The sequence below is a fragment of the Spermophilus citellus genome (assembly GCF_964194105.1).
Source record: "Spermophilus citellus genome assembly, chromosome: 1".
In the NCBI taxonomy this organism is placed as follows: Eukaryota; Metazoa; Chordata; class Mammalia; order Rodentia; family Sciuridae; genus Spermophilus; species Spermophilus citellus.
The window spans coordinates 82,775,876-82,789,151 of NC_138182.1; the positions used below are offsets into that span (position 1 = coordinate 82,775,876).

Sequence of the window (13,276 nt, forward strand, 5' to 3'; positions counted from 1 at the left end):
TTTAGGCAGAACCACAAACTTCAGAATAGGTATGGAAAAGTGCATTTTTCTTGGGTAATAGTGATTAATATGATGACTGAAAGGTGTGGGCATCTTAAACAGTGAAGTGAGAGAACACTTTGAAACCAAAAATTTTAAAAGTAAACAACTCTGTTTTGCCTAGTCATAAAGGAAACTTTAGGGAAAAGTAAGAGGTTAAGAAATAAAGGTAAGGTGAGGAGACTAAATGATTCTTTTTTTTACCTTTGTTAGATTTTCATAATGGCACTTCATTTTGTTAGAAGAGCATTTCAAGGCTGTTATACATATCCATAGTCAAATGAAAGAATAAAATGTATACTTTGAAACTCATATACATGATTTGTCATTTTATGTTTTAGATTATACCTTTGTCCTTCCATGAGTTTGAATTGAATGGGGAGAAAAGCAGGAGAGCTCCTGGTATTAGGTATTTTGAAAAGTCTGGAACAGCAGTCTGAGAAACTTTTATGAAGGGATTGGGGAAAAGAAAAGAATGCTATAAAATGTTTGTTACATATAGCAGAAAAGAAATAGATAATTTAGTCAAATTTTTACAAACCATTAGTTAATTTAGTGTTCAGAGTTAGAATCAAAAGCCTAATGTTTTCTTTTTTTAAAGAAGTATTAAGTAGTAGTATTTTGAAGGTACAGATGGTGGTTTAATTTGTTAGATGCAGGAGAAATGGCATATACAAAGTCTTAATTTGGTATTGCTTTGATGCTTGTTTCTTGCAAGCAACAGAATAGAAATAATTGAGTGGATAACGGTTACTTTTGTTTCTTTAATGTTCTAGCTTTAAAAATACCTATTGTATTCGACTCAGAGAGATCAGTGTTTAAAAGTGTCACCTTTTTTTTTTTTTCTTTTCTTTTTTTTTGTTGGGTAAATTCCTAAATACATTTTAACCTAAAGTTTCAGGAAGAGTCTTTGGTGGATGACTCATTACTTCAAGATGATGATGAAGAAGAAGAGGACAATGAATCTCGTTCTTGGAGAAGATGATTTGACTGATCATTGATCGGCATATGCTAGAACTCTACCTGTGTTTCATTAGTATTATCTAATGTACTTTTACATATTTGTAAAAACAATTTTTTGGTAAAATGTGATGAAGATGGATTTCACAAATAGACAAAAGAGAAGAAAACTACCTTCTGATCCTGTATTTTGAAAGATTGATGTTTGCATTTTATTTCAGTAAACAATTGCTAAAGACATCACACTAGAACATATGCAATGTTTTTATTACATACTTCTACTGAACATTACAGAATTCTTTGGGTTCTTTGTAATTTAATGAATAGGTCTGAAAAAATATGACCCAATACTTGTTATAATTTAGAGGATTTTGTTTTACTCCAAATAAGGAATGAATTTGCATTTAAAATCTTAATGAATGTTTTCAAAATGAATAGATAACATAGTACTCTAACTAAAGTCTCCAAGTTATGTATTCATAATATTACATAGTAGTATGCTTAGGCTTTACTATGTATTAGCCTTTTGTTGGACTTGTGTATGTATTTTATCACATGGGTTTTAATGATAATGGTGTATGACTGCTTTACATATGAGTCCTTATGCATCTGGATGTTAAAAATAAAGTGGAATGGTCTCTTAAAAAGAAAAGAAAAAGTGACAAAAAGAAAAAAAAAGTCCAAGACAATGTTCCTTGATTTAAAAAAAAAAGAAAAAAAAGAAAGAAAAAAGAAAAGAAAGAAAAAGAACAAAGGAAAAAAAAAGAAAATAAAAAATTAAAATAGACCATTCCAGATGGTGATCTACCCTTCCCCCCAATTATCACAAAAGAAGCTATAATCACTTATTCTTAATGATTAATGATACCTTTACAATAATGTACAATCCAATGTTTAAAATTCTACCACTTCAGTTTGGTTTCATCCTATAAATTTTCAACAGATGTCTTAAAATTTAAAAGCAGGCTGATTAGTTTGGAGCCAGACTTCAAGTAGAGCTAACATTTGGTGAATAAGAAAGCATCATTTTACATTTTGGATGTATGAAAGAAAACTTGACCATTTGAAGATGTATGAATAAAGAAATGTACTATAGATACTACTTTAGGAAAACACTGTTTGGTAAGTGTTCCAGTCTGATACTTTAAGTGTGCATTTCCTATACTTGTATAAAAATCTTTGAAATTTGCAACAATATTGTGATTTTTAAGTGGATTTCTCTGGCAAGTGAACATGATTTTTGAAAGTTGATATAGCAGTTTTCAGGAAATAAATATATTCTTTGTAGAATGAGGGGGTAGGAGATTATTATATTTATTTTTAAAATCCATCATTTCAATTACAAGTGTTTCTGCCTCTCTTGAGATTATAGAGATAATATTAAAAATCACATTTAAAAAAATCACTTTCTTTCATATTGGAGACCTTATAATCAAAAACTAATTCCACCACTACCATAGTCTGCTGCCAGTGAAGTTACTTATGGATGCTGTTTTTTTTTTTTTTTTTTTTTTTTAACTTCCCCATACACTTTGGGTTGAAGTTGTACTTTCTTGATGGTAATACTATTTTGTAGGAATGTTTTGACTTGCAGTTGCTTATATTTAAAATTACACACTCAGATTTCAGTTGTCAAAAATACTTACTTTACCAAAAACTTTACTTATATCTATGATATACTTTTATGTAGTCTTTTGTATGTTGACTATGTGCTATTTTGATTCATTAGGTAAGTTTCTTTTCTTTTCTTTTTAGTAGTCGTGAAAGGTGCCAAATTGGCAGAGGCTCACGTTTCTTCTCTTTACACCAAACAGGTATTATAAAGAAAGTAAATCTTTCGAAGGCCAGTTAAATCTCCATGCTGATTTTTGGCTTTATAATTTGATTAGTAAATTTTTGCCCAATGTTTCAAAAATTACTGTAAAATTCCCTTATAATGTACCTGAAATTACCTGCTTTGTTTATTTCAGCCCATAAACAGCTAACCAGAAACACCTAGCCTAAATTTCCTAGTAACCTAGAATTTTAAATGTTTTAACCATGTTGCTTTAAATGAATCAGAAGACAAGTGTGTTTCAGTTTGATCTGACAGTATGAGGATTAAATATTACCAACATTCATTAGGTTCAGAAATTATACTTTTATAGACATTTAGTATGGTTTTAATTATAAATATTACTTATGGATTTTTATGGGTATGTTTCTAAATACTCATTCTCTGTGTTGTACTTTTTACATGTTCTTTTATTTAAAGTATTCATTAATTTTAAGTAGCCATTAATTCCCATTTTACAGATAAGGAAACTTAGGCTAATAGAAATGGAGTGATTTGCCCAAAGTCATGGCTCATGAGTGGAAGGACTAGATTTGAATATAAGCATTCTGATTCAGTGCCAACTTTTTGTGTTTTGTTTTTAGTACTGGGGATTGAACCCAGGAGTGCTTCACCACTGAGCTACATCCCCAGATTCCTCCCAACCCCCACCCCCTACCTTTTTTTGTTGTTGTTGTTTTGTTTTGTTTTTGAGACTAGCTCTAAGTTGCTGAAGGCCAAACTAAGTTGCTGAAACTGGCCTTAAACTTGGGATCCTTCTGCTTCAACCTCACGAGTAACTGGGATTACAGGCGTCCCCACCTGTGCCAGCCCCCCAAAAATTTAAACTACATTACTACTTCTTTCCTAATTATTGATAAGTCATGAGATTGTGTTTATAGTAAATGTGGTAGTTCTTGTCTCAGAGATACTGCACAAAATTAATATATTTATTTGTCATCAGGAAGTTCATACTTTTACCCTCCCTTTTAATGCAGCACTTTGTTCATATCTGTTACAATACTTATGTTGTAATATAATTTATCTGGTTTATATGTTACAAGCTCCTCTAGGAAGGGGACCATGTCTTATTCATCTTTTTATCTCTACTGCTTATCATAAAGCCTGGCTCATGTGGGCACTCAAATGTTTGTTGGATAATATAGTGAATGAATGCATATTTAAATCTCCAGTAATGGGGTGACAATTACCTCCCTTGTTAATTCTTATCAATTTTACAAAAATTTCTTTTGATGGTCTTTTCAGTCACTGAGACCATTTTGCTGAACAGTGGATACAGTTAAACTTCTCTTTAGAGGGTTTATACTTACAGTCTTAGTGAAATTTCCACAATAATTAGTAAGGCATTAATATTTGGGAGTGTTAAATTTGTTATAATTTCAGAGGTAATATAGCCTTTGAGTTTCTATTAGAGAATGTGATTGTAAATACTGAGAATCACCAATCTAGTCCATCCCACTAATTTTTTTATATCCAAAGGTGACCTAGTATAGAAAATTGGACAAGTGTTAAGAGATAACAGTTTTTGGTCTCAGCTCTGCAACTAACTGTGGCCTTAGACAAGTCTCTTACCTTATCCAGAGTTGTTTCCTTGTCTGTAAAATGAAAGGGGTTGGACTAGATGATCTCTAAGATCCCTTTCAAACGTGTAGTTTCTTTGGTGCTATTTTAGCGTTCCAAAACAATTTAATATACATAAATCAATTCTTTATGTCTGTTGTTGCTGTTGTTTCTATCATCTTATCAGTGGAAACAACTTAGATGTCATTTTGATAATACATATAATATCTCTTGATACAGTTTTATATGTAGACTTCCCAAATTCCATTCAGCCTACTAATAAGTAAAAATTAACTTCTCTATTCACTAGCAACTTCCATTTCCCTATTATAACTTTTCCTTTTGTTTCTAAACTCAAGGTTTAAAAATAAAAATATCTGCCTGTAATGCAAAAAGTCTCTTCATATGCAAATATGGATTTAAATCCTCTATTCATTTCAGTTTACTTTCTTTTTTTTACAATATGCTACCTAAAAGTAGAAACATTTTTAAATTCTATAATTCAACTAACAAGTTTTTTGCTTTACATATATGAGCTGTTGCAGGCAGAGTTGGGGATGGGAAAGGATTAAGGGCAACGTAGGTTATCTGCTTATAAGAAAAAACAGGAAAATTATATATTACTGGTTAAAAGATTGATTAGGATTACCTCAAGGGATGGTTGAGTTGTCATTTTACATATTTCAGTATTTTATGTCTCTAAGCAGTTGTTGTTTTAAGTGTTATTGGATAATTGTAACATTTTAAAAATTAAGTATTTAATTGATGCCCATACATTTAATGAAACTATGATGCAGGAATGGAGAATATTCCATAACTTTTGTTTTATCGTCATATAATCCAATGTAACAACCAGTAGTGTAAAGACAAGGCTTCACTGTTTTAGCTGATTACTTATAACAAGTATAGCTGAACTTAATAGAAGAAAACATCTTGTTACTAAAACTGGTTTTGGGGCACTGTATTTCCAGTCTTATTTGGAACACTAACTATTGGGCATAAAGGTCTTTAAAAAAAAAAAAAGCAGTTGCTTGTTTGGTATGTTGAAATATTAATGATTGTATCAGAGTATCATACAGATTTAATCCATCCATATTTTCTTTTTCCCCTTACACATAAAACAGACTAATTATAGAAAATTAGATTTAGTTCTCCTAGAATTTACCTAAGTATTTATGAGCCTCTCCCCCTTTTATAAAAAGTTTGCTAGCCTTTTAAAACAGATGTCCTGTATGATTGTTAAATTAGTTCACTTTTTTGAGCTTTCTTTCAGAACTTATAAAATCCTATAAATTAAAAATGGAAATTTAATGTAGAATTAAATCACCACTGTAAAATATTTGTAAGGCAGAAGGAAAATTTCTTTTTCCCATGTATTAGAAACTTATTTTTGTTAACATCTTGAACTGGCTAGTTCTAAGGTATGTATACGATTTTTAGAAAAGAATAGTTCTATTTTTTTCTCTTTGACATTATATACTTATCAAATGAAACAGTCTTCTAAGATAGCTACCTAAAAGTCCTAGGAAGAAAGAAATTTTGGTGAACATTACTCCCATTGTCAATAATTTCAAATGAAAACATCATACTTCTTTAGTAGAAAAACACCTAATATCTTGCACTTTGTTAGTATTTTGTGCTCATTACTTAATTAATTGAAAGCACTTTTAATTTCACATCCCATTTTTATATTTACTCCTTCCTAAGTCTCTCCCTTCCTGTTTCTTTATTTCATGCATTCACTTTTCTTCTCATCATCCAAAGTTAGTCTTTCTTGGTATACCAGACACTGTCTCATTTTGATGCATTTCTTTTTGACCTTAGTACTTAGTATAGAATTTTATACCATACAGAGTGTTTAAAGAATGAAATGGTAATTGAATGGAATTTAAGGAAATTAGTTATACCTTGCAATTACTTTTAAGAAAATTTTTATTTTTATTTAAAATACCTTGGAGTTCATATTTTTAAAATTTTTCTCTGCCTACCCACACCTCTATGAATATATAACCTGATAAGGATCTAGATTTCCTAACTGAAAATTTCAGTCAGAACCATGTTATAGTGCTGTGAGTTTTGGAAGCTTGATGTTTCAAAGAAGCATGATGCAGAGAAGTTTTGTTAAAATCACTTTAGTCCAAAGCTAGTCCTTTGTGTAATTTGTCTGCAACTTTGATTATGATTACTTTCTCAAAAAGATTAATGTTTAGAAAAGTTGGAGATCAATTATGGTGTGACTCAATTTTTAGAATTATTTGCTTCTTGCAAAGTTTTTTTTTAATAGTCTTCTCTTTTTTCAGCAGAGAGAGATCATCATTGCCTGAATTTAGTTTTGTGACTACAAGAGCAAGACCTGTTCCTGTCCGGAGACGACTGTTAATGATAATATCATCCTATCATTTTGTTGCCCTTTATCAACTGAATAGATGTTTACATGTACTATAATTAGCATTTTATCTTTACAGTACACCCGAGTCCAGAAGTATCTGAATGTGTGTTCTGTGTGACCTTATTCATAAAGGTTTTTTCCCCTTACATTATAGCCACTATTTTTTTAAACACCTTAAAGAAGGAACAAGGCTTCTTAGTTTCCTAATATGAGTACATCAACCTCAGCCAAATTGAGAATTGTGTCTGGGAAATCTATAAAGCCATGATACTGTGTGTGTTCATTAGCATGAACAATTTATAATGAAGAAAATGAATTAAAAAGTTAAGCATAGTTTGGTTTTAATTTTTTCTTGGTTTTAAGATATATTTCTGAGATTACAATAGTCACTTAAAATAATTTTGAACAAATGAGATATTTTTACACACTGTAATGCTTGCCCATTTCTTAATGAATATACTTCATTGCCAGCACCACTTACCCAAATATTTTTTTTTAATTCTTAGCTCTTCAAAATCAACAAGGAGAATAATTTTCTTTTTGAGTAATAAATGATGATCTGTAGATTATAAATATTGAAAGAGATCTATTAAATGTCCAATTTACACAGCTTTTCCTGTTTTCTTCACTTGTAATCAAACATCAAAAGATGATCAAAGATGAGCAAGGGGAAATAGTATAATGTGTCTAACATTGTTAAAGACTATATAGTTTCAGCTGCTTTAAAAAGTGTATAGTGCTTGGTTCAGTAGCACATATACTAAAATTGGAATGATACAGAGAAGATCAGCATGGCCCATACTCAAGGATAACACAAATTCGTGAAGCATTCCATATTTTTAAAAATGTGTGTACAAATTATTTATAAACAATGGCTTAGAATTACCAAGACTATGATTAAATCTCATGTACACTCAATATTCTTTTTAAAAATTTTTCTCAGTATTCCTTCATAGATTCTTAGGCATTTGAGCACTCAAGTCTTTATTAGAAAAGTCAAGTTACACTGATTCTATTCACCATTTTTTTTTAAGTTCATCCAGACATACTTTTTTTGTGTGCAAAGCTGACTATTCTACATTATTTTCCCCTTGAATATGCATCGTGATTGTCTTCATAGAAAATGAAAAGAATGTAATAAATACATAATATTATCTGTTTTGATCCACATTGGTTACACAGGCATGGTTAAGGGAAATGTCATATTGTGAAAAGTCTTCTGATAGTTATTAACAAGGCATTTGTTTTCTTAAACTTGACTTTTTTGAGGGGGCCGGGGGCATTCGCATTTACAAACTAGCAGGTAGCTAGCTACCGGGAATTCAAAAACATTTTCCCAGATTAGTTTGGTACTTTTGATTTTCAAGGAAGGACTCTCTGCCCCTAAAGTAGTAGTTCAGCTGCTAGATTAGAACCCAAAGAACATCTTCTGAAGAGACCCTACTTGCTCTTAAGTTTTGTTTTTTTTTTTTTAATGGATGTGGACCATCTACTACCACCTTCAACTTTGTCATGGTTTTTCCCTTTGCTTTTAAATTAAAGCAAATTGAATATGCCAGTGGGAATTAAAAGTCAAGATGGTTTGATTCTCATTAAGATCATTGTGTTTTTTGAAAATTGCTGTGAGATCCAGTTGGTCAGTTATGTATTTAAATCCTCATATGTTGATTAAAGATAGGTTCTCATTTTTTAAATTTTCTTAAATAGGATTCTCATGGAGCTATGTGTAGATAACTGTACAGAATCACTTTTATGTAATGAATGAAGTGGTTTACCTCTGCATGATTGCATTATGGAAGCCTTTTATATATCTTTATATTTTTCAATATACTTAGATTTTACACTATTAGCCACTCTAGTCATGCTATATTTGTTTTTTTAATAGAGTTTATAAATATTTATGCTCAAAGTACAGATCAACTGAATATTTTTGGTCTTGTTTACAAGATAATACTTTAAAGTGATACAGGCCCCTCAAGTGTCTTAGGAAAAAGTCGTTGGTGCTACAAAACCTTTCATTAATCATTTTGAACCTGTTGTCTAGACTTTGCTAGGCTTTAATCTATGATTGCTTGTGATTTATTCTAATCTAGCAGCATAATTATAAAAGTGGTTCACGCTGAGTCAAGTAAAGAGCCCAGCCTATTTGAAACACCTCATAATTTAAGGAAATGGTACAGAATGACTGTACACTTATTTGTGCCCAGCTTCCCCTAAAAGATTATTTTGATAAGAAGGTTATTAATTTGACTAAAATTTTAAAAAATGTATTCAGCATGGCTGTTTTCTCATACGTCAATTGGAAAACTTCTCTAGTACTAAAATATTATGTAATCTTACTCTGCTTCAAGTTGCCTTCTTTCACTCAACAGTAGGCAGAGTAATTCTTGACTATTTGCAGAATACTTGATGAGTTATTAAGAGATGTATTATTACATTGTACAAGTTTTGCATTGATGTGTAGAGTTTTTGTTTTGTCCCCAAATTTTATTCCAGCACCTTAGTGAATGTTCTTAAGATACTATTGTTAAGTATCAGCAAAGCATTCATATATGTTTACTTTTGATTCTCAGAATCCTGAACTTGTTTTGAGTGGTACTACTTCAGAACATATTGTCTGGCACAAGATTTCCTTTAACAAGTGGTTTGTTTTAACTTAGTTTCTGTGGACTGCTGAATCTAAAAACACCAAAGGAGTTTTTTCTTGTCTGAAGACTGGATTGTTCCAGTGTTTAATACCTGTGCCCATAAGTATCTCATTTCATGAATGTGTGTTGGCATGGGGAAAAATATTCCCTGCTCTTTGAGTGGAGCGAAAGTAATTGGTTAAGCTGTAGCAGCTTTTTGTTTATTTTTAAAGTGATAATAAAACTTGAACTTAAAAAGGCAAAACTTGAACTAGAAACTACTCTTGTATGCTTAGAATGTTTATAGTATTACATGGTTTATGTGGGGTTGTCAACATTTTTATTATTTATAGTTGAATTATGTTTTGTTTGTTAAATATCCATAATGTTTATTATTTTTATATTTCAAAAATTTTAAAATAAAATAGTCTTACTAAAAACAGTTGTTAACGTTTAGAATTGTCCTACATCTTGCATCAGCTATATTATTATGATCTAGAAAGATATGTACCCAATGGGCATTAACAGTTGAGAATTCTGAAAATTGTCTGTACAAAGAAATGGCTCCACATTTTCTCTTGCCTCTTCACCCCTCATTCTTGTTTTTTTAATTTAATTTTGGTTCTGATGTGTTGATAGCTTAATAACTCCTCTCACATATGCATACATAAATTTTCATTACCCTTTTCCTCTCTAGTTTCTGCCTCTTCACTGGTGGAAGTTTTCTCTATTCATTTGTGGCCAACAATTTAGGAGTGATAAATATAGAAATACTATTATGATGTCAAAGGAGGAATTCCATGGATTTCTAAAAGTGAAGTATCAATCCCCAAGGCCATTGAAAGCTTTCAAATTTCTCTAACTGAATTTTCACCTGAAGTTTTTTCCCTTCTGATCTGATTTGGCCTACTTTCCCAGCGTTTAGCATGTTCATTTAATATTTAATTTTATCAAGTGGAAATTATAAAAACTCTGCAAAAATGCATTTTCATCTCACTGTTTCAATAAAAAAATCTAAAGAGATAACGGTTGTGAAATGGAGAACTTTTGTTAATCTTGGTAAAATTATTTTAACAGTATAGTCATTTTATATGTACACATATATTTGCAGATGTATGTGTATATATTCATGCCTTTAGAGTATTTGAAGATTGTGTTAGCCTTCATTTAAACCCAAATATATTTTTTTCCACAAAGAACAAACTTGTCCTTTTTAGTTCTTTTTAAAGATCATATGTAGTATGTGTCATTGTAGAGAAGCTAGAAATGTTAAAAGGCCAAGATGTAGTATAATAGCTTTTCATCTATAAATGATCACTAGATGTTTTTAAAATGTGACTATACAGTTTATTTTGTAGCCTATTGCAGAGTTAATACCATCTTTAAGAGTCCATCATTTGTAGATGAATCATGTAATGAATCAATTCTTAGTTTGGGTAGATAGGCCTTTCCATTTCTTGAATGTATGAGTATATACTTGAAAATCTGTACCTTTGATTATTTGTGATACATCCTCAGAATTGCTTAGTCAGAGCATACTGATTTTTAAAACTTTTGATAAATTTTGCATTTTATCATTTACAAAGCTGATAATACATGCAAATATCTAGGTAGGTACTTATCATAATTTAACTTTGAAAATAGCATAAGTTGAGTTTGTTTGCACATTTTAGAACTCAATTGAATTTATTCCATGTTTATATTATGGCAAATCATATTATGCTTATTAGTAAAATAATTAAGCTGTGATATAGTATTGAAACTGTTACTGATGTTTTCCACAACATACAGTCTCCAGGATTTTGTGAACCACAGCAGTCCTTTCTTGGAACTACATATTTTAAAATAATTTTTTATGACATTTTTATTTTTAAGAAAATGTTTTTGGAGTAGTCTATGTTGAAGGTATGGCATATCTTAATCGATAAAATAGTGGGAGTATCAGGATTGTAATTCCCATTTCTAATACCATATTATAAGAATTTGGTCACCAATTAAGAATTCATAACCAGGAAATCTCTACACTTTAATCCTCGAACTGCTTTTTTTTTTCCTGAAAAATATTTGTGTTTTCTTCATACTGGTGCACATAAATATGAAATGGAGTATAAAAGACAATCAGATAATGGGAAGATAATTGTTCCACCTAGTTTTCCTTTTTTGTTTTTTTTTTTCTTTCCTTTCATTAAAAAAGGTTTTGAAAAGAAAATCCACCCTATTGGAAAGAAAAATTTCTTGCAAACCATATTTTTCTTTTTTTTTTATAACTTCTTTTTAGATATACATGACAGTAGAGTGCATTTTGGTATATGATACATATATGGAGCATAACATACTAATTAGAATCCTATTCTTGTGGTCATACGTGATGCGGAATTAACCTGATAGTGTATTCAAATTCAAGGATAGGAAAATTATATCCAGCAAACTATATTTTTCAAGCTGTCCTTGTGATAGTAATGCTTTTATTTAAATGGGAATGGGCACATTTTGGATATAATATACAATATATAAAATGAATTCCAGTATTTGAGGTATTGTATACAGTGATGACAGCATTTTCTTCAATTCACAGTTTGATTTACTTTTTATAAGTCTAACCTGATATTAAAGTGTCACACAGTATTATATTTTATATTCAGTGCTCTGAGAACCATGATTCTTACAGTATACAGTGTGTTTGAGGATTTTTTTTTTTTTGTTTTAGGACATGGAGTTAATGAGATCAACTGATACTTCTGATTTCAGGGATTTGTTTATTTGCTTATTCATTGTGGCAGTCCTCAAACCATATTCATAGCATCTAAATGAATTAAAACTACATATACTAAACATTTTATAGAAACTTACCCATTTTTTGTTAACCTAAAGAGGTCTTTTTGTCAAGATGTTCACTGGAGAGAACCTCCAACTTTATAAAGTGCTTACAAAAGAACAGCTTTCTAAGGTGCCAAGGATGAGAGGAAGGGATTGATTGTGTAGGTTCTATTTAGATTGTGAAGGTTCTATTTAGATTGAAGGCTAGCTGGATGTAAGCAGCACAATTTTTTTTTTCCCCAACTGATAAACTTTATTGACCAGTAGGAGACATGAAAACTTCATAGAAGAAGGTGCATTCAAGAGCTTATCTTTAGGATCTCCTGTTCATGGGGAAGCACTCAAGGGAGAGGTGATCAGCAATCTGAGTTCCAAGATACTATTGTTTGTTTTGAGACAGGGTCTCATTTGTTGCTCTCTCAAATGGTGAGCTAAAGTGATTTTCTTGCCTCAGAAACTAGAACTACAGGCAAGCACCACTGCCCAGCTCCAAGTTGCCTTTTTATCTTCCCAGCTACAAGAGCACTTCAACACAAGTTATTTTGTCGCACAAAGGTATAAACCATATTGTCAAGGTTCAGTGTCCTCTAAAAATTTTGCTTATGCTTAAACATAACTTTCTTGTCACTGCTTTTGCCAGTTGGACCTGGGAACTTTCCAAATTTGTACACTTTGGGCTGCCTTGTGAGCAATGGCCTACCACAACATCCTTCCAGATTCTGTGCTGAACAAGGGGTTGAGCAGTTAACCAGAGCAGCTGGTATGCACTAGTGTTCTCTTTCAGGTTGCATTCAATAGAAGAGATACACAGCTGTTTTTATTATATTTTGTTATTGGGCTCCTCTGTTCACCCTCAGACTATACTTGATTGTTATTTTTAAAAAGTAAGAGATGGTTAGTCTCGGCATCATTAAGGAAATTGAATTTGTAATTTAAAAACTCCCCTCCCCGCAAAAAAGTTTATATCCAGATTGTTTAACTGGAGAATTCTACCAAAGACTTGAAGAAAAATTAACAATTCTATACAATCTCAGAAAAAAAAATAGAAGA

The 13,276-nt window shown here is 31.1% G+C and overlaps 1 protein-coding gene across 8 annotated transcripts in view; it reads left to right on the plus strand.

The window, feature by feature from the left end:
• RBM26 (RNA binding motif protein 26) overlaps nucleotides 1–10,608 on the plus strand; it is an 86,931-nt gene extending 76,323 nt beyond the window's left edge. For 6 of the 8 annotated variants that reach the window (XM_081283113.1, XM_081283107.1, XM_081283108.1 and 3 more), the window contains one exon: nucleotides 935–1,784. In XM_081283113.1, coding sequence (XP_081139239.1) covers nucleotides 935–1,024 — 90 coding nt within the window. In that variant the 3' untranslated portion in view covers nucleotides 1,025–1,784. Of the gene's footprint in view, nucleotides 1–934; nucleotides 1,785–6,693 lie in introns of those variants that run through there. The other 2 variants (XM_081283111.1, XM_081283112.1) reach the window with 2 other exon arrangements.
• The last annotated feature ends 2,668 nt before the right edge of the window (nucleotides 10,609–13,276 follow it).